The sequence below is a fragment of the Phycodurus eques genome, chromosome 19, assembly GCF_024500275.1.
Source record: "Phycodurus eques isolate BA_2022a chromosome 19, UOR_Pequ_1.1, whole genome shotgun sequence".
NCBI classification, from domain to species: Eukaryota; Metazoa; Chordata; class Actinopteri; order Syngnathiformes; family Syngnathidae; genus Phycodurus; species Phycodurus eques.
In genome coordinates this window covers 13,801,272-13,828,380 of record NC_084543.1, presented here as the reverse complement: position 1 = coordinate 13,828,380, position 27,109 = coordinate 13,801,272, and the positions used below count along the sequence as shown (strand labels likewise).

The following is a 27,109-nucleotide window of genomic DNA, read 5'->3' as shown; positions in this document are numbered from 1 at the left end:
TAGAATTTGATTTGTCCAGTTCAACCTTTAGCAGTACAGTCTTTATGATTACATTTCATTAGACATGTTTGGCACAACCTTGATAATGAAGCACCTGAAAAACATATTTGGTTGAATGCCTATTTAAATGTAGTTGTTCTCTAATTACAGTACAGGCGGCTTACAATAATAATAAATGTACTTTTTTAGCGTTAGAACCTCTGCCTCGTTTATGATTAACATTTAGGCCTACTACACTACTGTATTTTAATGTTGGTCGTGATGGTGGTACTTGAGAGCAAAGTGTCCGCCCCCCCCCGCCCCCCAGTGGTACGTATAAAAATAACAATAATAATAATAATAAAATAAAATAAAAAATAAAATAAAAAGTGACGTATTTACGGCGTCACGTGTCGGCGTTCCCGTCGACTGCCGTACGCGCAGGTGCAGCACTGAAGTTAGCAGCTCAAACACCTTTAAAATCGTGCTTCTCATTAGTTTTAAGCGTACCGAGGCTGCAGCCAGGCCTGTATTGTGCTAAATATTGCGACGGAGGAACGCACCCGTTGGTGGGCTTTGTTGTTGGGGAGTGAGGAGGAGGAGGAGGAGGCCGGTCGACATGACTCTAAACCAGAACCATTCGGAGTCCGGCGGAGTCATTATCAACAACAGTGAAAGGTAGCCACGGCATGTATAACGGCGAAGACCGCTAACATAATACAATTAACTATCATGTTTTGTTACCATAATGACACTTTGGTTTCATTATACGCACGTATAATAGTCTTCGAAGGAACTACAGTACATGGAATGACGCATTTTAGCGTCGGCTAGCTTAGGTTTTCCCATGACAGCACCATTTACGTCAACAGTGTACTTTTAGGCTTATATTGTTTGTATACCCAAACTGAAGCGTTAGAAACAAATTAGTGACTAGCTATACAGATACCACAATGACTAAGAAGAAGACAGGCAAATGTAGTCCTTGATGGCATATTGACGCCCGTGATAACGGGTCAGAATATAATAGCAGGCTTCAAAGCACAAATAAAGTCAATGTCGATTCTTCTAGAACCCAACATAGTAGCTCCTTAACAGTTGACCTGGAATCAGATTAGTATGATCTGTCAGTCGATAGCATGCAAGACAAATCCTTTTACAGAACTCAAAAGTAAAGTGATGGGCAGTGTTTGGTCACCTGACAATTGCACAACAATCCCTATTATATCATCTCATTTTTAATTCAGAATTCCAACCTGTGTTTTAGAAGTCTAACTCAATTGTAATGCTACATAAAGCATATAAAACACCGTATGAGTTCAATGACGTAATAATACTGCTGTGCTCACGGGGGTTAATGTCATAGCGTTTTGATGAACCATGACAACGTGGAGCTGGTCTTCGTCGACACGGAGGGTCTACCTGAGGCCTTCAGAAGGAGCAAGAAAGGCAGCATCTACCTGACTCCGTACAGGGTGAGAGGAAATGTGTCTGTACAGTGCCCCCCTCCCGCCGTCGTCCACCAACCCTTCCACGACATCACAGTAAATATTTTGGGGTGACATGTATCCACTGTTGCTTGTGAAAATCCCCTGTCGTTTTTTAAATGCGCTATTATTACAGTGTACTTACTGTAATGCCCTCCCACGTGGGAAAGGATAGCCCAAGTCGCCTATACACTTTTCAGATGTACTGTAAAAAACAAAAAAACATAAAACAACGAGAACACTCACGCGGTAGCTTTTGTCAGCAACAATTCACGCCCGCACATCCACACAGACTCGCTGAAGTCACACGCCATCCCACCTAACACTACACTACGTACAGTGTTTTCCATACATTTTATGTTAGTGTTTTTTTTTTTTTGCGTGTTCAAATATGTTTAAAATGTGTTCTAAGACATTTAAATGTGTTTTAAAGCAGTGGTCAAACTGTTTTACACATGGTCTTTTAAAGATTTTCACTTATCGATATCGTATCCATTAGGCTTTACATGATCAGGATTTTTGGGGCTGCTCACCAATCAACGACTTTAAAAAAACGATAACCAATCACCGATCCGATCACAAGATGGAGCAACGTGTCTATTTAAATGACTTGTTCATTTACTGTATAGTCAGTCTACTGTATACTGAGTATCTTCAAATCTTCAAAAGTATTCTCTAGTCCAGTGATTCCCAACCTGTGTGCCGTGGCACATTAATGTACCATGAGCGATCTTCAGGTGCGCTGTGGGAAATTATTAAATGTTACTTAAATGCACAAAAAAAGTATTCATTTACAAGAAATAATGTATCTTAGTTCCTCTATTTATGCCAGGGAGGCATAGTGACAGACAGAAGAAATAAATGCACTTCTATTAGATGGCATGTGGTACGTACAGTAATTACTGTGTATCTACTTTTTGTGACATTTTTGTTTGTTGGTGTGCTGTGAGATTTTCCAATTGTAAAATATGTGCCTTTGCTCCATAAAGGTTGGAAATCACTGCTCTAGTCAGGTCATGTATTCTAATCAGTCAGGTCAAACCAACATTATAGCATGACAGAAATAATGGGTGCTAATTTACTGAAATTGAATAACTTTGTTGTAATTACTTAAAAAATTATTTCACAGACACCAAAACTTTAGAGCATGATTCGACATAACGGCGGCATGTTACCGTACAACAGTTAGTGCTAGCACTAGCTTGCTAGGCTACATAACCTTTTGTTGCCTGCTTTCGAGCCTTATCGTATTAAAAGTATGTGAACATACCTCACGCAGTCCTTAAATGAACGTAATCTCCCGACCACCACCACAAATTGTTCCCCATTTTGTTCTTATCATACACACGTCGCGATGCCGTCGCAATGGTAACTAGTGTATTTGGTCGTGTTTGACTTGACAAGCTAAAGCCCAATGCTCATAAAAGATGGGATGTGGTGGTATCGGAATTTTATTGCAGTAGTCTGACATAGTGCAATCGTGAAAGACCGAATTTGTCTTGTAGTTTGATCCAGGCATTACATGTTGTCTGTCCCTCACTGCCATGTTTTTTTAAAAATAACTTTATTGGCGGTCAGATATTTACAGTACTACGTCAAAAGACATGCGACATGGCTAAAAATAAACTAGCTTTTGGATTCAAATATACTGTACACGATGGTGACGCGGAGTAAATGTCTTTTGCGGAGCCGATCAATGACGTCATTGATCGGATCGACGAATTATGACATTAAAGCCGATCATCATAAAGTGCAAATTATCGGCCGATACCGATCAAGCCGATCAGATTGGTGTGAAGTCCACTATCCATATCCTCCATGGTGAACATTGTATGTTAAATTAATCAATTACAGTGGGGGAAAACTAGAAATTTGTAAGTTTGTTCAGTCAGCTATTAAAATATACACAATTAGAGACTTGCACAAGGCTGGAATGGGTTACCAAGGGATGTTTGATACCAATTTTTTTTGGACCAATACCAGTACGAATATTCACTCTTGAGTAATCACAGATACAGAGTACCAATACAACTGGTATTTTTGATACATAAAATTCCAATTAACACAATGACATTAACTGTAAACAAAGACCTTTCTTTCTTTCTGATGCACATGATGATTCACGAATGTGTCAAACTGCCGCAGTGTAGCGCCAACTACTGGTGAAGAGGACATACTCGATGTCATATTTTTTTTTTTGCCTCACGTATCGGTGGCTGGTCTTGGCAGTTTTCACCCAGTACCCGATACCTTGTAATAAGGCTTGTATTGGTACTCGCCTAACCCCAAGAAAAAACATAAAAAGGCTTGGTGAGAACGGGACAACTATTGGCGCCATTATTAGAAAGTGGAAGACACAAAATTACCATGTCCTCGGTCTGGCGCTCCATGCAAGATCTTGCTTAGTGGCGCCAGGATGGTCATGCGAAAGGTAAGGGAGCACCCTCAAAGTACACAGCAGGATCTTCTCTCTTAGGGCAATTGGGACTTCAGTCAACAGTTGGTAACACACTACATCGTAATGGGCTAAAGTCTTGCAGTGTTCACAAGGTGCCGCGGCTCAATAAGGCACATGAACAGGCCCACCGTTAAGTTTGCCAGTGGAACATCTAAATGACTCGGTGAGTGCTTGGGACAGAGTGCTGCAGTCAGATAAAACCGAAGTTGAGCTATGTGGCATGAACTTAACCCGCTGTGTTTGGAGGATGAAAAATGTGAGCATGACCAATGAACACTATCCCCACTGTCAAGCATGGAGGTCGAAATATGAGGGTACGGGACAACTTTAGAGCATTCAGGGGCCAATGAACAGAACCATGTTTTGTAAATTCTTGAATGAAACATCCTCTCCTCAGCAAAAACATTGAAGACGGTTTGAGGTTACAACTTTGGCCAGGGCAACAAAGAATTGGCCCACGAAGAATCATATTAGTTTACTGAGTGGCCTAATAAGTCCCCAGCCGATAAAAAACCTGTGAAGGGACCTAAAGCTTTGAATTTCCAAACAGCAGCCAAGAAAAGTGTAGTATTTAAGGACCTTTGGTGACCATCTGCAAGAAACTCTCACCTGACGCTCTGCTTGCCGGCAAGGGCTTCTCTACCAAGTACTAACTTATATTTTGTTAAAATACGTATTTCACTCACTGAATTGCACAAGATTTTACAACATCATTGGATTTGTATGCATTTTTGACTGATGTCCATTACAATAATTGACAACCATAATAATTTGAGACAGTTAATGTCTGTAAGTGAGCAAACTTACAAATTCAGTGGAGGTTTTCACTCACTGTGGATCCTAAATAGTGTTGAACTGATGGAAATATTTTCTGTCTTCTATTGCAGGTGATCTTTGTGGCCAAAGGTCGAGATGCACTCAGGTCCTTTATGATGCCTTTCTATTTGATGAAGGGTTGTGAGGTCAAACAACCTGTACTGGGAGCAAATTACATCAAGGGGACTATCAGTGCGGAACCAGGAGGTCAGTTTTATAGTGACTTGCAAAATGTTGTATTAGTTGTAAGATTATTGTATTCATTCTGTGTTGGTGTTCTTTCTGTTTAGGTAGCTGGGAAGGCAGCACGAGCTTTAAGCTTGTCTTTACTGCAGGTGGAGCCATTGAGTTCGGACAATACATGTTGCAGGTTGCCACTCAGGGTGAGAATGCAAAGTTTAATTGTAACATTTTTAAGAGGACTCAAAAGAGGACCCTACCGGCTATTGTGAGGGGTTTATTAGAAATTAGGTACAGTAATCTCTCGCTATATCCCAGTTCGCCTATTGTGGATTCAGTGCATCGCAGATTTTCAAAATGATATTTATATTGCTGATAATTTGACATCATGGGATTTCTTTATATTTTTTAACTGGTGTGGGAAAATAAGCATTTTCCAGCCTAAATCATTAAATTACTGAATGCATCACTTCGTGCTGGGACGGTAGAGGTGACTGCTTTATTTTGGCATCTGTTATAACGGCGTTTCCTTACTTTGTCAATAAATGTGAAAGAAATAGACTAACCTCTCATCGTGTATCATTGGAATACTTTCTTTCAAATTCTGCGATGTCGCCCAAACGTTCTGTGCCTCCTAAAGGTACGCAGTTAGTGGCAGAGAAAGATGGTAGCAGCTAACTAGCTGAACAGATGCAACTTCTCGACCTGTTGAAGGAAGGGAGAACAAAAAAAGGTTTGCAGCTGTCGGCAGCCATTAAGGCATAAATGAATGTTCGTTCCGATACATAAAAAAGGATGATACAATATAAGAGTAATAGCTGTAATCCTTTTCGTGGCTGCGAAGTACATTCAAAACCAGCATCACCTTCAGTTTCAATGGTGAGTACCCTTGTAGAAGTTTATATATTGTTAATATTAAGAGTATGAAAAGTGATTAAGAGAAAGAGGATAAGTGGAGGAAATGTTTATAAGAGTGTGGTCGAGGTTAATAAAAGAGAAGGAAAAATTAATGTGTGGGACTGGGGTGATTCATACAGCTTTAATATCCATTCATCCATCCATTTTCTGAGCCGCTTCTCCTCACCAGGGTCGCAGGGCGTGCTGGAGCCTATCCCAGCTATCATCGGGCAGGAGGCGGGGTACACTCTAAACTGGTTGCCAGCCAATCGCTGGGCACATACAAACAAACAATCATTCGCACTCACATTCACACCTACGGGCAATTTTAGAGTCTCCAATTCATTCATGTTTTTGGGATGTGGAAGGAAACGGGAGTGCCTGAACCCCGGTCTGCAGAACTGTGAGGCTGACGCTGGAGCCTATCCCAGCTGACTTCGGGCGAAAGGCGGACTACACTGGTTGGTTGCCAGTCAGTCGCAGGGCACATATAGACACGGACAACCATTCGCACTCACATTCACGTCACTGAGTGGGAATTGAACCCACGCTGCCTGCACCAAAGTCAGGCGAGTGTACCACTACACCATCAATGACTTGCTTTAATATATATTTAAAAAAAAAAAAAGAAAGGTTGCCACTTCCTTGATTTCACCTATTGCAAGAGTAGTCCTGAACTTAACCCCCGATAAAGCGATGAACGAGGGTTTACTGTACCTTGTTGTTTATAAACAACTCACCTGGCAATTCATTGAGACAGGTCCTCTATTAGAGCCGGGCTACTAGTTGAGGAAATGCTGTGTTTTCCCTTTCATCTGACAACTTGACCAAATACTAACCATAGCGTGTACACTCTTCCTTTTGGCTTGTTTACATTTAAAAACTGGAATCGAGCCAGAATAAAAGACATAATATAGACCTCCATCATGCTTTGTGTCCTTCAGTTTCCAGAGGTCAACCTGTCACTCCAGGGTTTGGTGAATGCCCTTTCATGGCTAACGGGGCCTATGCTTACCCGCCTCCCCCTTCTAACGGGGCATATCCCGACGGACCCCCACCTGGCTACGGCTACCCCAACGCGCCTGCTCCAGGTACGTAGCTTCTCTGAGGAAAAAAAAGAAAAAAAACGGAGTATCTGAGTGATTTCCCGCTAACCTCCTATTTACGGCACCATGAAGACGGCTTCTACCCCAACCCTCCAGCATTTGATAGCGCTGCAGCCTACATGGCTCCACCTCCGTATTCATCTGCTCTGGGTCAGCAGCCCAGGCAGCCCCCACGTGACCCTGAAGTCGCCTCTTCAGCTGCAGGTGAGTGCCTGGCACTACTGTGCTGTACACCAAGTGGCATTCAATTTCACTGGTGCTACTTTTTCCTTCTGTTTACAGCTGAGGCGAAAGCAGCTGAAGCTGCAGCCAGTGCTGCTAACTGTTCCACGCTGCCGCCTACACATGTGTACCTGCCAGAGGTAATTCTCTCATAACAGTGAAACTCCTCGCTGATGTTTGAACACTCCATATTTCCCCAAATAGTGGCGTCCTTACCTCGAGGCATCGCTGGGTACTTTCTGGAGTTGGAAAAATAGGGACCCCGTTTGCTCTTTAAGGAACTCGAGTATATTAAACAGAAGTGCCTTAAGAGAGTTAAATTTATGAATTTATGCTCCTAACTGAAGGCACTTTATCTCAGATCATCTTTCCCCATTTAAATGAACAAAAAAGATAGGAATGACAGGCAGAACATTTGACTGTTTTACAATACTGTATTCTTAAGTATTTGGTTAACTTTACAACAGAGGATTTTTCAGGTACAGAAACATGCAAATATGCATTAAGTGATAAATGTATGTTTAGATTTGGGCTATAAATGTATACTGTACAGTATATAAGCAACATGAGTGCAGTTACTGGCGAAACAGGATTTATGAAGGATGCCCTGTCATATCACATTTCTTCTAACCCATTATTTTTTCTTTGCCGTGGAGTGATGACTTTCTCAGATGTCAAAACATGCATTTTAAATATATGATGTACAAAGAGAGAGTTAAACTGAAATAGAAGCCAATCCTTTTCTCATTCGTTTAAAAAAAAGTTTCCCGTGAAGAAATGTGTGTTCAGTGTCACGCAAACACTGAAACTTTCTCCTGGTATATGCAGTGGATTTAAGAACATGTGTTATATACTTTTGTCCATTTCCACTTGTTGCTGACAGTGACAAGCAGAAATTGTAACCTGGTATTCCGCCATTGCTGTTGTAAATAAAGGCCATGTTGTCGGATGGCCATGCGATAACTGGGACAACACGTCAGTCTTAGGAAAGATGCTTATTGCATTAAATGGAGTCAGAGCTCCATCAAGTGGACAAACGAGGCAAGGACATAATTATGAATGAGACTAACGCTGAACAGCGTTTATTGTTTCATGGGGAAGTAAGCATATTTCGGCAAATCTCCGGCCGATTATGATTAGTTTGAAAGAGGCTGATATAATCAGCCGACCGAGTAATCATTAGGGCCCTAGTAATATTTGCTCTCATAAAGATAATACAAGCATGTTTACTCATGGAGGCAGCACTTACTCAACTGTGTGGCACAAGGACACATCACCGAACAAATAAATACCACACCACCCACACTGCGTCAAAAACTTTGAGTAAAGGAGTATGTGCCGCTTATCAGAAGCTAACGCTGTTAGCTAATTCTATTCTGTGCATTCAAGAAAACAATGAAGCTCTGCTTACCTTATGAAAGTGGCTATGGATCTTTGTCCATGTCATGGGCAAAGAAACGAAGTTTAACAAAGTTCCTATATGAATTAGTCTAATTGTGACATCACAATTCAGAATGGCTCGCTCAGACACATCCTCAGAAATGTCCAGGAAACAAAGGATTTACTTGGTAGTATAGGCCCTCCAGATACCCAACTATTTGTTAACTAGCAATTTAATGTAATTTAGTACCTTTTCTCTAATATGTCCCCTTTTAATGAGAAAATTGGGATATCACTGTATCTCTGATCTCCTGGTTCATCCAGTATTTGTAATTATGTATTTTTGTGTATGTCTGTCTGTGTGTGTAGGACAAGCCTCCCCCCTACTCTCCTCCAGAAGACAAGAAGAACCAGTAGGCCTGCTTTATTTCCTTCCCCTCCGTGAACCTCTTCTACATGGACCACCTTGACATCCACATTGTAATTTATTATCATTCCCTCTTTTCTTGTCTTCTGAAACACATTCTGAACTACTCATTCCACGACATGCATAACATGACATCACATACCCTTTGGATGAAATGTTCACTAAATTAATACTGGATCAAAAGAGCAATTAATGAGAGAGGGTATTATTTCATATTATTAATGTCTTGAGAGTGTTGCAAGATTCCCTCTATGCTTAATTTAGCTTTGCTGTGATTTATGTAATGTACTGTACAGTACAACTAACAATCAGCTATGACTTGATCTTATGTTACACATTGCTCTGTGAATCTATCCAGTGAGCGAGCTAAATGAAGTAATTTATTTTTCTACCATTTCACTGTATATATTTTGGAGATAATATATAGCTTGTCACACTTAGCAGGGTGTACAAGGCATCCCGTCTGCTTTGACACATTGTGCTGGATGAGAGGACTGCATAGATTAGAGTCCAGCAGTGAGTCCCTGATCCAGGATTAAGATCAGACAGTAAAAGGTGGGTCAGAGCGGTTTACACAGACAGGATGGATTGTGTTATGTCGCGCAAAAGTGGATGTCACCAGTTTTTTGACAGTTTACAAAACACAGGCCTGTAGACTCACTGCATGTTAGACATAACCATGATAGAAAAGTCTCAAGTCAGATTTTAAGTCTTTTGTTTGAGATCTCCTGTACTTCCTACTAAAGTAACTATGTACTGTATGATAGGTGTGGCCGGTTGTTTTTTTTTTTTTTTTTTTTTTGGCGCTGAGCCTGGGGCTCTTGCTTGCTCAGGCATGGCTGAAAGTATGATGAAGCTTTATATTTATTAACAACGGCTAATGCAACCAATAGGCATTTATTAAAAGGATCTTGTTTCATGTGTAAACAAATGTGTTTTTAATTTTGTGTCACATGATGGATGTTGAGTTACAAACTGCACAGAAGTCCTCCCATGACTGAAACACAATAGCAGGGATGGTTGTGCTTCAGTTTGGCCAAAGCTTTGAATACTGTGCTGTTCTCTTCTGTCTCACACACACACACACAGAATATATATATATAAAGGTGCATCTCAATAAATTAGAATATGGTAGAGAAGTTAATTTATTATTATATAGTCATTAAACACTTTTCAAATGGAAATTTCTGCCTAATTTCTAAATAAAAGATTTTCATTGTTAGGTCATTGAACACTTTGGAAAGTACTTTTCAGAAGGCAAATTCCTGCTTAATTTCTAAATTAAGAATTATTGTCATTGTTTCTTGATTGTTACATAATATAGTTTTTATAGATGGTGAATTCTGGGGTTTTGTTTGCTGTAAGCTATAATCATCAAAATTATACATATAATTATTTATAAATCATGAAATATCTGTGTCATGTATCTCTTTGAGTTTCACTTTTTCAATTGAACTACCTAATTAAGGTTTGGACACATCTAATTTATTGAGATGTACCTGTAAATTCACCAAATACTGAATGACAATTTAAAGATGCGAGCCTGAAAAAAAAACCATTCCAAGTCATGTTACACTTCACAAGGAGTGATGTATATACATTAAATAATGCTTCTTTCATAAACCAATTACAGCCAGATGTCCATGAATGTACAGGTGAATCAAAGGATTACTGCCGCAAACACAAAATAATTTGTAACAAGTGACACAGCGCCTTCACTTGGAATGTGATTTTGGGTTCCTGTGAATCTCCACATCGGATGGCTTGAAAGTAAAAAAGCAGTCAAATGAGTGTGTAACAGCGCTTACTGTGCATATTTTTAAAAAAAAAGTTTAAAAAGGAGTTACGCTTAAATTTAAAGAAAAAAAAAAAAGTTTAAAATTCATGTGGGCACGCCTCAAGAAATTGAACTAGTGGAAGGATTCAGAACACTATTTGATATATTGGGGGAGTGTAGTTGTGGCCCCAACTGTGCTGACTGGAATGTGTAGTGTAGTGGTTCCCATAGCTGACAATGCCCCTTTCGCAACAGATCAGTCAACTGAGGTAGGCTTCAGCTTCCTCCAACCTTGAATGGGTGGATATACAATGAGGGAGGATTTAATCCCCTGCTCAATTTGTAAGTTTACTCACAAAGACATTTCTAATTGTTGTGCTTGTTTGTTGATTATGGTTGTGCGTTTTATTGAGTATTTGATACCCTAACACTGAGCCAGATTTCTCACATTCCCACAGATGGACAGGCTGGTGTTAATGTGCCACGTAGCTTTGCACAATGAACAATTACAAATACTCATCCTCTCAACTTGTCATACAGGGCAGGGCATCTTCACCGCATTGAGGGTCCAATAAATGGAGGCGTACTCGTGGATCATCCAGCACCTAAAACATACTGCCAGGGCAACAAAGAAGTAGATCAACTCAAGAATGATAATTTTAAGGTCTTGGAGTGACCTCGTCACTTTTCAAACCTGACAAACAAGTGAAGGATTTAGTTCAGAGAGCTTCTGTAAAGAGGAGTGGGCCAAAATCAAGATGCAAACAGATACCAACTTGTGTTTTCCTTGGGGATAAAATGTACTTATTTTACTCAATAAAATGTAAATTTTATCATTTTTATAAATAGTAGTGTATTTTTACACATTTTTGACTGATCAATCAATTCCCCCACAGTTTTTCGTCTACAATTTAAGACATTTGTAATAAATGTCTCAGTTTAAATAAAAAGCAGAACGATGAGGTTCTGCACACTCATGGCATAGGGTGATGCTGACACCCTCTCCTATCCAGCAAGCAGGGAAGAGCTCCTGGGTGAAGGCACAGTGGAAGGCATGTAGCCTGACGTGTCCATCTCCGTAGAAGGTGAGCGTTCCCGCCTCGTAGTCCAGCAGAACGCCGATGCGGCCGTGCTGAGAAGATCCGACCAGGGTCTCCTTGAGGCCGTTGTGCCAGGCGTTGAGCTGCTTCTCGTCCAGCTGCAAGCTCCAGGACATTTCGTTCATACCCAGCATGAACTTCCGACCCTTCTCTTTCCTGGGGATGGTGGTGTAGGTGACCTGAGGAGGACAGGAGAAGAATGTCTGCTCAGCTAACCAGTAGTCGTCCGGACATGCTGAGTGTCCCAATTGAGGAGGTGCTCCTTTTTGCCTTTGTAATCAATGGAGGCGACAACTTTGGAGACACCTCCAAGAACTGCATCAACTTTTGACAAATAACAGGATTTGGCCTGTGGAAAAGTTCCTGGTCATATGTTCTCACCATTACTTTTGTCACAATGCTAGGTTGCTCATGTTAACATTACTTAAATAATGTAATATAAATGGTAAGGTTTTTAGTAAAAGGTGTTCTAATCCCCACCTCCCCACAGGGCACATGCAGAAAAACTGAAGGCTTCAAAGGCCACTTTGACATTCGTAACCTTTATTTAACGCTAAAATCCATCAGTGTAGGTACACTGGAAAACAAAGAAAAAAATAAAATAAATATAAGGTATACCTGGACTGGTCACCAGCCAATTGCATGGCACATAAAAAAAAACAACCATTCACACTATCGGACAATTCAGTCTTCATTAAACTAACGTTGCCATTTTTGGATGAATGTCGGAGAAAGCTGGAGTACAAACGCAAGTACAGTGAGAAAATACAAACCAGGGCTGAGATTCAATCCCAAGACCTCTCAACTGTGAAGCAGATGTGCTTAACAGTGCATTACTATGCTGCCCCCATCTCAAATCATAGGCATTTATGTATGTATGTCTGATCACCATGAAATATGGAAAGGCAGCACATACCCCCAGATAGACCCAAGGCTTGGAGACCTCCATCTCCCAGTAGTGCTGGCCTTGTTTGAAGCCCTGGCTGCATAGCACCTGCCAGGTGTAATCAAAGCGGGATTCGTGTTCTACCACTGGCCGCAGACCCGAAGTCAGGTGCTGCGCTCTCCGGTTCTCTTGGGACAAAACCAAATTGCCATTGGCTGTGCTGGGGTCAAATGTCAGGGAGCACCTGTCTGGAGTGAAGGAAACAGGAAATTCATGGTTTTACTCATCACAGGTCTTGAAGGGGATACATTATGTACATTTTTAAAAGATTGTCTACAATTAGTTGATTCTATGGAGTGCCTTCCCCCGTATCAGATGTCAACATTAACAACCAAGAAAATATTTTCAAGCTGTTATCTGCCTATTTCCTAAAATGTCTGTGAGCGAGCCATCATTCAATTATTATGTCACAACTGGCGATGTGCCTGCTTCAAACTTTTTAAGCTAAGTACCACCTCAATAAAGTACCACCGTAATGGCCAACAGTAGCGTAGTAGGCCTAAGTGTTCTTCAAAAATGAGGCAGAGCTTTTATGCCTAAAAAATACATTAACAGCCAAAATGCAAACCCTTTCTGCAGGATTTTCTGATTGGCGGATCGCATTTTGACAAATAGCGTTATGAAAGAGAACAACAAGATTATTATTATTATTTTTTTTTAAAGATAGGAGGTTTTGCATTTCATTTTCCATTGTAAAATGTTGCAGTTTGAACACTTCGCTTAAATAAAGGCAAAAAAGGAAAAACCAAAAAGTGTATTTTAATAATGAATCAATTATCAGAATCAGAATCATCTTTATTTGCCAAGTATGTCCAAAAAACACACAAGGAATTTGTCTCCGGTAGTTGGAGCCGCTCTAGTACGACAACAGACAGTCAATTTACAGAACACTTTGGAGACAGAAAGACATTGACAAAAAAAGAAAACAGTCACTGAGCAGTAAAGGGTTGCTAGTTATCTGGTAATGCCGGTACATTTTTTATTATTATTTTTTTTTTTGACAATTGTGCAAAAAGATGCAGAGTCCTCTAGCACTTAGAGCAGTTCGAATGACTAATATTGCAATAGTCCGGCGCAATGACCATTGTGCAAAGGGTGCCGAGACTTCAAGGAGTGTATGCGGTTTAAAGTGACGAGTAGTGCGATCATCTGGGACAATGTTGGTTGTGCAAATGTTACAGACACCCTTCAATCAGTGTGCAAATGGAGCAGATGCTACTCTGGCATGAGTGGCCAGTATATGCAAATAGTGCAGCATGGCGAGACAACTACAGTGAGTGCACGAGTAATACATAATTGGCCCCACAGAAATGTGACAACTGTCCTTTTCAAATCTGCAGTAGAAGGTATTCCAAGTCGTTGGCTAGTGTGCTATTGTACTCAGCTTGGGGGGATCGTCGCTTGTAATTAGTCAGCGATTGGAATGCATGCCAGACTGATTTGGAGTCGTTTGTGCTAAACTGTTTTTCCAACTTTGCAATGTTAATTTCTTTAGTCAGCTGGTTTCTAGCTCGATTATATTATACAGGGATTATATAGTAGTGAACCACGGCTTGTTGTTGTTGAATGTGCAAAATGATTTTGTTGGTACACACACATCTTCACAGAAACTGATATAGGATGTAACAGTGTCCGTATATTCATCCAGGCTGCCAGCTGAATTTTCAAAGACACTCCAGTCTGTGCAGTCTAAACAGCTTTGAAGTTCCATCTTGGCTTCATTGGTCCACTTTTTCACTGTTTTCACTGTAGGCTTCGCGCATTTAAGTTCTTGCCTGCACGTCGGTATTAAGTGAATTAAGCAGTGATCAGGCGAGCCCAGGGCTGCACGAGGTATAGCACGGTATGCGTTTTTTACCGTAGTGTCGCAGTGGTCTAAAGTATTATTTTCCCTGGTAGGACTGTCGATGTGCTGCTTGTATTTAGGGAGTTCGTGGTTGAGTTTAGCTTTGTTAAAGTCCCCGAGAATAATATATACTAGTTAAATAAAACATACTTAAATAAATGATTGAAAACAAAACAGTTTTGTATTGTTCAATACAACGGAACTATACTTAAAAAATGTACTGTACTTGAAAAGTAAAATAATTAGAAATAAGCCTAAACAGGATGTATGCATAGCTACAAGCTACATTCTACTTTGTTTCATTTTATGCATGTATTGCATGTTTTAACTGTTGCAAATTTTATTTGTATTGTATGATCTTTTACTTTGGAGGATATAGTCTCCAGAAGTCTGGAATAATACCACAAAACTAGGCTACTAGGTTAGTTGCTAGTCATTGTTTTGAAAGATAGTGGCTAGAAGGGGCCGTAAAAGTTACTCAATAAAGTGACTTCTGGCCAGAAAAAACAAAACGGGGTTAATCCAATTGATGCTCGCTAACTTGACGTCTCATGAGGTAAGCTAAAGTAAAGAGGTAAGCGGGTAAAAGTCAGAGTTAGTTTGACTTCAAAGAAGGATTTTCCTGAAAACTTTGGCCGAATTCTGAATTATACGTGGCTCAGGTGTGTCCCATTGTTGTGCTTCCATTGTATTATAGTTGATTTGCATATTATTATTTTCACTGCATTTAACAAAATAATTGTTTCACTCATAAGTAGAAATTCAAGAAAAGACTTACAAGCACTGAGGCCCTCCTTCCCGCCAGGGTAGCACGGAGCAGCTGAACTGGGAACCACAGCCAGAATGGGTCTCTTCTCCTGAGGAGAACCTAGCGGAAAATGACGAGAGCCATGAGAACACACAGACAACAAGACAGAGGAGAGAAGAAGAGGGGAGGTCGAATACTCGGGGCTTACCTTCGACGTCCTGACCCACAACGGTGCAGACAGCTCTTTCGAGGTCCTCAACCACCAGCTTGGATAATCGGGTCAGGACTTCTGTGATGCCACTTAATCGATCCTGCAGGTGGGGCGTCACGTCCGAGGGAATTTTCTTCAGGCGTGGAACTTCTATGAGCATTGATTCCTATCAGAAGAGAAGAATATAAAGAGAGTTTATTCTTTGGTGTTTGATGACTTCATTACAAGTATGTGACGTTTAAAACAGAAATGCAACTCCTTCAACACTATTAATATTAATGACAATTTAGTCTAAAGGTGGCAGCACGTTGGAAGACTGGTTAGCACATCTGCCTCACAGTTCTGAACCGGGGTTCAAATCCCGGCCCCGCCTGTGTGGAGTTTGCATGTTCTCCCCTCCAGGCACTCCGGTTTCCTCCCACATCCCAAAAACATGCATGGTAGATTGATTGAAGACTCTAAACTTCACTTAGGTGTGAATGTGTGCGCGAATGGTTGTTTGTTTATATGTACCCTGCGATTGACTGGCGACCAGTTCAGGGTGTACCCCCCTCTCGCCCAAAGATAGCTGGGATAGGCTCCGGCACGCCCACAACCCTTGTGACGATAAAGCAGTACAGAAAATTTATGGATGGATAATCTAAAGGTTATTTAATGCTCAACGAATGCCGATTTGATCGGCTTTCTGTGTGGAGTTTCCATGTTTTCTTTGTGCTTACGAGGGTACTCCCCCAGTGTCAGAACATACATGTCAGGTTTAATGAAGTCTCTAAATTTATGGACCGGTGTAACTGATGACCAATTCAGGTTGTGCACAGCTTATTACCTGAAGTCAGCTGAGATGGTCCAAAATATGATGAGTCGAGCACAACAAAAGCGTTTTTGTGTTGTTTATCAGAACAGGGACCATATTTGTCGTTGTTAGTTATGTTCAAAATGGGCCCCACACTATTAGAACGCCGTGATTTCTCCCAATAGGAAAAATAAGTGATTAGTCTTGGTTATTTTCTCATTTCAAATTTCTATATACAGTGTTCCCTCGCCACTTGGCGCTTCACGGCTTCAGTGCTTGGCGGGTTTTTCAAAAATATTCATTTAAAAAAAAAAAAAAAAAAAAAAAAAAAAAAAAAAAAAAAGCAATTTCATCAAAAAATAAAAATGAAAAAATACACCCATATCAGCAGCCATATTGCGGAAAGACGCATTGTTTCATGTTGATGCGCGAGAGAGAAGGTTTCCATGCATGCCATACAAAGAGATGAGTCGACTGAGAGGCTTTGTACATACATGCCTGTACTGTACTGTACATACCACGGGCACTCATACAAGGCGGGTGATTGGTTCCCGGCACGGCATCGACTAATGAGAGCACGAGTGGATTTATCCCATGAGCTCATCGCGAGCCTCACCCAGCATCTTCCCTTGTTGTGTCTCGCATACTGTATCTTAGTGTTGTGTTCGTGATAACTTTTTTTGTTTAAGCGATAACTTTTTTTGATTAGTGAAGCCCTTACAATGCCGCCTAAGCGCTGCGCCCAAGAGGAAGAAGAAGATGATGACCAATCAGCGAAAAAGTGAAACTTTTAGATATGATCAAAGAGGGCAGAAGTTTTGCATCTGTGGCACGCCATTATGGCGTGAATGAATCTACAGTGCGGTACATCAATTAAGAGAGTCCTGCCTGTGATGAACAAGAGACCAAAAAACGCAGTAAAGCGACATTCAACCATCCCAACGAATGGCAGTGAAAAGTGAGGCCATTCCAAACCTTGATGAGGTCTGTATCTGAGAGGTCGTGAAGAGCTGCTATCTTATCCTGGCTCGCTCGCAGCTTCTTGGCGCTCTCCTCCAGCTCAGAGAGACGCGCCGTTGCCTCAGAGATGGCCGCCTCTTTCTGCTGCTCCATGAAGCGCTCGGTGGCCTCCTGCCGCTCAGCCAGTACTTTTACCAGGGTGGAAAACTTGGCTGTGACCCGACTGGATGTCTGCTGCATCGTCTCCTGGTTATTGAAAAACAACACAAACATTATAAAAGACCAGTTGATGTGCTTCATTTATAGAGCTTTGAAGATTGACAGCTTCACACGAGTACCAAACGTATTTTCACAGTGACGCATTTCTTGTGATTTTGCCAATATGATGGAATGTTATGGACGTTCACAAACCACAAAATGATATAGGATTACATAAAGCTTCATTGTGGGTATAGTGGTTAGTACAGCTACCTCACAGGTGAGAGGTTCGCATCGGGTTTGCATCTCTACTTCTCCACTACAAAGTTTGCACTTTCTCCCTGTGCTATTGTTAAAAAAAAAATCATTTCTCCTTTAAGTTCCAAAATGTATCTGAGTCAAAAAACATTGTTTCTTGTGTCAAACATTTCTAATCGATGAAAATGACTTTAATTACAAAGCAAGCCTCTAATGAATTAGTTGTTGTTGTTTTTTTTTTAATCGGGTTCCCCCTAATATTTACTGTACGATTCATTCAAGTGAAATTCCTTGCATTAAATTGATGGTTTAATATGCCAATTATAAATTCCCAAATTGTGCAGTTAATCATGATTTTTGCAGTAACATATGTGATCGACACATTTTTTCCCCCATATGCCTAATTAAAATGATGTGTCATGCTACTAACATGTAGGATGAGCTATTGAGGATAGCTCATCCTACATTGAGGATAGAAACTGAGGATAGAAACTGAGGATAGAAAGTAAGTAATTACCTTAGCTTGGCTGATATTTTCAGTTAGGTGGTGAATACTTTGCTTGGTTTCTTCACTGAGTTTCGCCACCTCCTCGTTCTTCTTCTCCAGTAAAAGCTGTGCAAAAAAAAAAACACAACAAAGTGAGTTACACTATTTCTTGTGCATAGCTACTTATTCCCCCAGAAATTAGTGAATGCCGAGAAAGAATCAGAATCAGAGTCATCTTTATTTTCCCAGTATGTCCAAAAAACACACGGAATTTGTCTCCGGTCGTTGGAGCCGCTCTAGTACGACAACAGACAGTCAATTGACAGAGAACACATTTGACAAAAACAGTCACTGAGCAATAAAGGTTTGCGAGTTATCTGGTAATGCCGTTACAAATATATATATATATATATATATATATATATATATATATTTATTTATTTTTGTGGACAATTGTGCAAAAAGATGCAGAGTCTAGCACTTAGAGCAGTTTGAATGACTAATATAGCAATAGCCCGGTGCAATGATCTTTGTCCAAAGGGCGCATTGACTTCAAGGAATGTATGCAGTTTACAGTGACTAGTAGTGCGATAATCTGGAACAATGTTGATTGTGCAAATGTTGCAGATACTCCTCAGTCAGTGTGCAAGTGGAGCAGATGCGACTCTGGCATGAGTGGCCAGTATTGGTCAACAACAACAGATATGCAAATAGTGCAGCGTGGCGGGACTACTACAGTGAGTGCACGAGTAATAGTAAGTAAAACCTTTGCTGCAATGCCGCAGAAAGCACTGGATTACTCAATACATTAGGTACATTGTAGCAATCACTCCAGTGGATAACTTATTGATGAAAAGGTGGGTAGCCGATTGCAGATTGCAAAGACCCTTCACACCAATGGACAATTTGGAGTCTTAAGTTAACTGAACATGGATGTTTTTAGGGCCACGTGGTGACCTGGTTAGCGTATCTGCCTCAGAGTTTTGAGGTTCGAATCTCGGCTCCAGCCTTCCTGTGTGGACTTTGCACGTGCTCCGTTTCTTCGGGTTACTCCAGTTTCCTCCCACCTTCCAAAAACATGCATTTTAGGGTAATTAAAGACTCTAAACTGTCCATAGGTGTAAATGGTTATTGGGCTACATGTGCCCTGCAATTGGCTGGCGACCAGTGCAGGGTTTACGCAGCCTCTCGCCCAAAGTTAGGCTCCAGCTAACTGCAAACCTAATGAGGATGAGCAGTATAGAAAATGGATGGATAGTAATAATAGCATGATTTTGAAACATGGGAGGAAGAAAAAACACTCAACTGTGAGACAATTGTGTTCAGCACTATGACACATGGGTGGACTGGAAAATGTGAAGTGTGTACCTTTTGTTTTTTCTTTTCTGTCTCCAACAAGTCCTTGTCGTGGTTCTTGCACTCTGTGATGGCACACTCGCAGCACACTGACATGTTATCCCGCTTGCAGTAATAAACTAAAGGCTTATGATGATGACCACAAAGCATTGATCCACCTTCCTCCCTGCCGCAGTCTTTGCAAGACGGGCCAGTGTTGCTGTTCGCAGATTCGATCAGGAGCGACAAGGACACATTACGCTTGAGGATGGGCCTGGTGGCAAACTTCTCATTGCAGATGGGACAATAAGGTCCAATACCAGAACTGAGTTTTGTGTCCCAATGGGCAGTGATGCACTTCTGACAGAATGAGTGCCCACACAGGATGGTGACAGGAATTTGAAAGTGCTCTAGACATATGACACAGGTCAGGTTTGAGCTCTGAGAATCCATCACTGGGGAAAAAAACAAAAACAAAAAAAAACAATGTGTGTGAGACAATAATCAACAAAAGGTTGGTCAGGATGTCGTAAATGTTATCTTACCTGTAGTGCATTTGGCAGGAAATTACCATAACAATTAAAAGCAGCATGGATACTAGATCCCACTTCCAAAATCGCTCATTCTGTTATTTTAGGATTCGACAACAAAGCACACAGGCAGCAAGCAGTTCATAAAGCGCCGCGCAGTTAGCTAAACACACACTAACGTAGCAATGCGGAATGAGAAGCTACATTTAGCGTTAGCCGGGGCGCTTCAGAACAACACAACCATACTGAAATGTAGTAAAAAGCGGATATTCTAATTCATTCAATGGGTTTAACATGAACGAACGAAATCATTACCAAAATTCACAGCGCGTCAAGATGCAGCGTCACCTGATCCTTCCCTAGTGACGACAAGATGATACCCTCAAGTACTGTCTGAAAAATGTAAAATCGGACTTTCTATGTACTGTATATGTATTTTAATTGCTTCTACATAGCATTATTATTAATTTTATATTACATTAGCATTGATCACGCATATTGTAATATTATTGTTATTATTATTATTATTATTATTATTATTATTATTATTATTATTAGTAGTAGTAGTAGTAGTAGTAGTAGTAGTAGTAGTAGTATATGTAATGTCATAATCGTGTGCGCCGAAATGCGGTATCCATCCTAGTCGAAAGTGGTCCTTCCAGTGTACACCTACTAAAAACGAGTGATCATGAACTAATTTTTTCTCGGCCACCGTAGCGCCATCCAAGATGGCGCTGCGCACAGTGTCTGCTGGTGTGCTTCGGAATTGTTTTGATTTAAGGGTCAACAATGCAAGGACTTTTGTCACAACAGGTACAAATACTGACACTTGGGCTGTTTTTGCTTGGTTTTTTTTCAAATGTTATTTTCAAAATATGCCTGTTGGTGCGTGCACTTATTGTAGTGCAGCGTGCGCATGCTGCTTGGAGTCAAATCCTGCGGTTACATTCGCTCGTCCAGTATTTTAAAACCGACTTTTAGTCAAATTCAATTAGTGAAATAATTAAATATTCGGTAGTTTATTAAGTGAAATGTCGTTTCATGGTCATTGAAATGAACGCCAAAACAAGAATGAGCTGTGACCTACTATGGGTTTTAGTATCAACGATTGTCTTGATTGAATAGTGCTGTTTAATGGAGAAGTGTGGAAACCTTTCACACTTCTCCATTAAAAACAGTCATTTAATTCAGCTTGATTTACAATGAGCTCTAGATAAAGCTCATATAAATCGATACAAATGTGCACAAATCAATAGTTGAAAGAGCAATGTAATCTCAGAAAGCTTGCTTTTCCAAGGTGTACAGGAAACTAACTACAGTATTTGTGGGTTTCCACATAACAGCGTTCCTCTATCGACGGAGACCTCCCTTGGGCCCGATGCCGAATGAAGACATTGACGTTCAAAACATTGACACAATAGAGAAATATCGCAGCTACAACCGTTACTTCAGACAGGCTGAAGACGCGAAGAACAAGCTGGTCTGGTGGAAGACCTATCACGGCTATATGGAGAAAGAGGATCCGGAACATGGTGAGAAACAAGAAAGGATGCCGCCATATTGGGGGACAGTACAGTTAACATTTTAACTTACTTGGGAGATGTACAAACACTCAACACAACCAGTCACTCCTCCATTGGTGTGCGGCAACAGTGCGAGATTCTAGTCGCTACCTAATTGGTTATTTGTGACGACGAGAGCGACAAGATTATTTGGTCAGGAAATTAGTTTTGAGCCATAATGACAGTCATACATTTGCTGACTTGAATTGGAAGGGGGGGGGGGGAAATGCTCAAATTTAGTCCAATTATCATTAAGATTTTAAAAGTCAGTATGTGTGTACCCCTGCTTAAGCCTTCATATTTTTGTGACCTGTGTGTTTTGTCAGGTGCAGCACGGGTGAATATCGGACTACCTCGATATCGACACTCTAGAACCGATGAGCTGAGGGAGAGGAGGCAGGTGATGAAGGAGAACAAGAAGAATATCGAACTGGAGAGGACCAGTCGTTTGCGCACATGTAGGTTCAATCACAATGGTACTGAATTTCTTTATTTTTTATTTCTTTCTTTATTTTTTTAATTCTACCAAAACAACTAATGGGAACATACATGGTTTGTTTCAAACTGTAAACTTTACAGGAAATGTTTTCAATTCAATTTTGCTTTGTTTTCAATGTTTTCATTCAACTGTCATCCTTTTTTTTTTTTTTTTTTATAAAAGTTTCTCAATGTTGGTAAATTTAATGGCCTCATGAACTAATTTATATTCTTATCACACAAGTGTTTATTTTTTTGAATATGGGATGGAAGAATCTCTCTTTTAAATGCTAGTGTCATACGGAGCAGAATAGAGCTATCCAGAGTATTGCGTGAGGATAAGTGGCATAGAAGATGAATGGATGGACAACTGTGAACAATGTTTGTAATTGAATGATCTCTTTTTCTCGCTCAGTCAAGATATCTGTGGATCGAGTGCAGGAAATATGGGAGAAGAGCAGTGGTCCCTTTCATATAAGAAGACTGGCAGACCACTATGGGGTCTTCAGGGATCTTTTCCCTATGGCGTATTTCCTGCCTCAAATACCTCTACGGATCTGCTATAGCCAGGGAACGAGTGGTCAAGTGCATTATGGGAATCCTCTGACACCGACAGAAGTATGAGCAGTATAAAAATGGATTCTTGCAATGTCTTCTTTGGCCTTAATACATTTTCTTTCCACTTGTTTGACTTTCTCACCCAGGCGGCATCTGCTCCTGTGGTCAGCTTTAATGCCGATGAGGGTTCGCTTTGGACCCTCTTGCTCACCTCACCAGGTCAGGCTGCACATTTCAATATAATGTAGCTACAGTCTACCAATACATGGAACTATTATTGTTCCACATCAAACATATTTTTGTGTTTTTCAGATGAGCATCTTCTCGATAATGAAGCTGAATACCTGCACTGGCTTGTGTAAGTCATTTGAGTGATATTTTGATTTCATTTTACAACCATCAAATGCTTTTGTGTAAGCATACTTCAGTGTTGAAGTGTGGAAAAGTTAAAAACTGCTGAGCTGATCATGTAATGGATGTAGAAACATGGCATGCGGGCAGTTATTAAGTATATTAGCCCCACTGTTATGTAAAAATGGGGCATAATTGCAGAAAAGCTTGGTCCAAATCGCATACATGCAAATCAGTTGCCTTTCAGCAAAATTCGCCGTTTTGAACTCAAAATACGCCATTTACTTGACACGTATAAATGAGATGAGTTTTTCGTGGGGGGGGGGGGGGGGGGGGTTCGCCGTCGCTGTCATCATAGACTGTTTCGTACTCTTTGAACACTTGCAGCTAGAGCCATTCCACACATCCGCCATCCACGCATGGATGTAATTGTGAATATTACTCCGTGGTGGAAAAATATGGGAGCGCATTGGCTTGAGGTTCCGCCTGTCACAGGAGTTGACGAGACCAGAAGCAAACACTTCTGCTGTTAAGAAGTAACAGTACTTTTACTCCATTACAATGATATAAATGTCTCTTGCTACTTTTATTTATCAATGATTGCTTATTTATCGGCGGCACGGTGAGTGACTGGTTCGAGCGTCTGCCTCACAGTCCTGAGGACCGGGGTTGAATCCCCGACCCCACCTGTGTGGAGTTTGCATGTTCTCCCCGTCCGTGCCTGCGTGGGATTTCTCCGGTCACTCCCACATCCCAAAAACATGCATGGTAGGTTAATTGAAGACTCTAAATTGCCCGTAGGTGTGAATGTGTGTGCGAATGGTTGTTTGTTTCTATGTGTCCTGCGATTGGCTGGCAACCAGTTCAGGGTGTACCCCGCCCCCTGCCCGATGACAGCTGGGATAGGCTCCAGCACGCCCGCGACCCTAGTGAGGAGAAGCAGCTCACTAAATGGATGGATGGATGGATGTTTGCAAATGTCATTTACAATACAGGTTGAAAACTGTGAACCTGCACAGACGATTTGGTACCAAGACCGACTACAGGTGTTGGCCCCCCACTACCACCACAACCACCCCAATAAATAAATAAAGATCATCTTACAATATTACTAGACTTTACACGATCAGGATTTTTGGGGCCGATCACCGATAAGCAAGTTAAAAAAAAACGATCACCGATCCGATCACAAGATGGAGCAATGTGTCTGTTTACATGACTTGTTCATTTATTGTATATAATTGTGTACTGTATCCATCCATCCATTTTCTGTACAGCTTATCCTCACGAGGGTTGCGGGCGTGCTGGAGCCGCCCGTCCCAGCTCAAATTATTCTCGAGCATTTGAGACAAAAGTTAAAACACCAATGACCTCTAGGGGGCATTCAAGGATTGGCCACTGACATAAGTTTAGGTCAAATCAACATTACAATTTACAGACATAATGGGTGCTTACTTAATGTAATTAAATTACTTTATTGCAATTGAATTACTTAAATAAATACTGTTAATGACATGGTTACTCTAACTTTCTCACTGTCCCGGCTATATGGACGGGTGTTGTCCAGAGTGTCCGTTTGACACTTTTCTCTCCCCCACGCTGCGTTGCTTGAACGCGGCATGCTCCTCGTGTACATTCTTCAGGTGTGCGATCAAATTTGTGCTGAAGCATTTAGATGACGTTCCCCACGACATACTTCAGTTGTGCACAGACTGCAAATAACTTACGTGTTGTTTGTCTGAGACACCGCAAAATAGCGTATCACCGACAAGATTGAAACAACTTTATTGGCCACCTGATAGTTACAGAACTGCGCAACAAGACACTCATTCATCAGATCGGCGACATATGACATGAAAGCCGATCAGCATAAAATGCTAATTATCGGCCTATACCGATAACGCAGATCAGATTGGTGTAAAGTCTAAATATTACGTAAAAAAAAAAACTGAGCTTCAGAAAAGCAAATCAATTGAGAGGACGGGGGGACAGAAATACAGTAGTTGAATTTGCAAATGGTGAACTGTGACTGGGCGAGTAATTCACTGTAGTTTTGACTGAATTGCATATTATAACATGAAATGTGTATTTCCCAACATGGAATAAGTTTTATCTGAACAAATAGCTCAGTATGCATTAATATTTAAAACGTTTTCAACTATTTCAGTGATAGCATCTGTTCGTCGTTGTGTGGGGAACACAGAATGTTTTTGTAATTAGACCCGCAATGTAGCGGCGTCGCACTGTACATGCTTTTGTTTCGACAGCAACTATGCGTGATAACGTGGGACGATGACTGCCTCGTGTTTCCACAGTGGGAACATACCAGGCGGAGCAGTGCAGGCTGGAGAAGAACTATGTCACTATCTGCCTCCTTTTCCCGCAAGAGGAACGGGCTTCCACCGCTACATTTACATCCTTTTCCAGCAGGAGGGGCCCATACGCTTCCAGGAGGATTTGAGGCCGTCGCCATGGTGAGCAACTGCACGACCTTTGCCTCCCATCACATGGGTGGACATTGAGATCTCACAACGAAGCGACATTTTTTTCCCATACATAACAAATAACAATAGCAATTTTTGCCTCTTTTTTGTAGTCATTCACTGGTAGACCGTACATTCAAAACAGTGGATTTCTACAGAAAACACCAGGACAGCATGACACCAGCTGGTCTGGCGTTCTTCCAGTGCCAATGGGATGAATCTGTCACCAGCACCTTTGACAACACCCTCAGTTAGTAACACTAAACCGCAGCATCCAAAACAAGTCTTGTGAGTGTATCATTACTTATCACTGATGTCTAATTATGAATATCTTCACCTGCAGACATGCGAGAGCCAGTGTTTGAATTCATCCGTCCTCCAGTTTACCATCCACCGCAAGTGAAATACCCCCACGGACAACCCCTGCGCTACCTGGACAGATACAGAGATGGAAAGGAGCAAACCTATGGCATATACTGATGAGCATACGTACATGTTGAAATGCTGAGAAATGTCTGGTGGTCACACCACTTATCTCCTTTTTTATGTGTTTTGGGGTTCCGTTTGAGAATTAAATGAGGAATAAGATTTTAATAAAAATGCATTTATCATGGTTAATATAATATGCCTCTGCATCTTTGTGGTACAACTAACAATGTCATCACTGTCACTGTTGAATTACTGTACATCTTGTTTTAATGATTAGTTTTACCTTTCAGTTTTGTTTTTTTCACCTGTAAATGTTTAAAAAAAATAAAGCAATAAGCCACTCAAACTCATATGGAGACTGGCTGCAGAAACATGACTCCTTGTTTTCCAAAGTAACTCAGATGGGAGAACAAAAGATTCGTTGACCCTGTAAAAGTATACTGTTTCAACGTGTATTGAAAACATTCATAACCACAAAATAAATGAGTGCGGATTTGATTGGTAAAAAAATGTTTCCTTTCACAATTAATCTTACCTATGCCATATTGTACAAGATTCCTACAAATGTGGCCCATAGACTGCAAATGATATTTTTAATGAGCGCACACAAAATGTAATTTTCTAACAATTCAGTGAATGTTACAAAAACTACCACACTAATGAAACAAAAACCCACAGATAAAGGAAAATTGGATGTTCAAATTGTAATCATTACAATTTTTTTATTTTTTTATCTTCACAGAAAAGAAAACCCATTTATGTTTGAATCACTTAAGAGTATATTTTATCCTACACATAGCTGACAATCATATGAAAACAGGAAAATAAAAACCTTGATTACAATTTTATTTTTGTAAAATTGATTCCCTATTTTCTACAGAGCTTGTCCTCAGGGTCACAGTCGAGCTGAAGCCTATCCCAGCTGGCTTTGAGCGACAGGTGAGGTCCACCCTGGACTGGTTGCCAGCCAATCACGGGGCACACATAGACAACCGACCATTCTCACTAACACACTTATGGACAAATTACCGTCTTAAATTAACCTAACATGCATGTTTTTAGAATGTTGGAAGAAGCTGGAGTGGCTGGAGAAAACCAGATGTAGCCT

General features: G+C 40.8%; 3 protein-coding genes across 4 annotated transcripts; 2 read left to right on the top strand and 1 right to left on the bottom strand.

Annotated features, from left to right (window-relative positions):
• The first annotated feature begins 383 nt into the window (after nucleotides 1-383).
• On the top strand, nucleotides 384-9,898 carry wbp2 (WW domain binding protein 2). The gene is made up of 8 exons (XM_061706785.1): nucleotides 384-657; nucleotides 1,346-1,454; nucleotides 4,812-4,947; nucleotides 5,031-5,123; nucleotides 6,762-6,908; nucleotides 6,996-7,127; nucleotides 7,206-7,285; nucleotides 8,895-9,898. The coding sequence occupies exons 1-8, from the start codon at nucleotides 599-601 to the stop codon at nucleotides 8,940-8,942; spliced, it is 804 nt and encodes a 267-aa protein (XP_061562769.1). The 5' UTR covers nucleotides 384-598; the 3' UTR covers nucleotides 8,943-9,898.
• trim65 (tripartite motif containing 65) lies at nucleotides 9,288-20,528 on the bottom strand. 2 transcript variants are annotated; one of them, XM_061706779.1, is made up of 8 exons: nucleotides 20,457-20,528; nucleotides 19,645-20,066; nucleotides 18,307-18,402; nucleotides 17,349-17,579; nucleotides 15,578-15,746; nucleotides 15,400-15,489; nucleotides 12,746-12,963; nucleotides 9,288-12,008 (listed from the first exon to the last, which is right to left on the bottom strand). In XM_061706779.1, exons 2-8 carry the CDS (start codon nucleotides 20,062-20,064, stop codon nucleotides 11,664-11,666), a joined length of 1,569 nt encoding a protein of 522 aa, XP_061562763.1. In that variant the 5' UTR covers nucleotides 20,065-20,066; nucleotides 20,457-20,528; the 3' UTR covers nucleotides 9,288-11,663. The 2 variants fall into 2 exon arrangements, with proteins under 2 accessions (XP_061562763.1, XP_061562762.1); XM_061706778.1 differs by having other exon boundaries at nucleotides 20,157-20,489.
• A 330-nt stretch (nucleotides 20,529-20,858) lies between these two features.
• On the top strand, nucleotides 20,859-26,371 carry mrpl38 (mitochondrial ribosomal protein L38). The gene is made up of 9 exons (XM_061706293.1): nucleotides 20,859-20,954; nucleotides 21,485-21,673; nucleotides 22,030-22,161; nucleotides 22,596-22,798; nucleotides 22,885-22,957; nucleotides 23,051-23,096; nucleotides 25,405-25,563; nucleotides 25,686-25,822; nucleotides 25,916-26,371. The coding sequence occupies exons 1-9, from the start codon at nucleotides 20,870-20,872 to the stop codon at nucleotides 26,050-26,052; spliced, it is 1,161 nt and encodes a 386-aa protein (XP_061562277.1). The 5' UTR covers nucleotides 20,859-20,869; the 3' UTR covers nucleotides 26,053-26,371.
• Nucleotides 26,372-27,109: the final 738 nt, after the last annotated feature.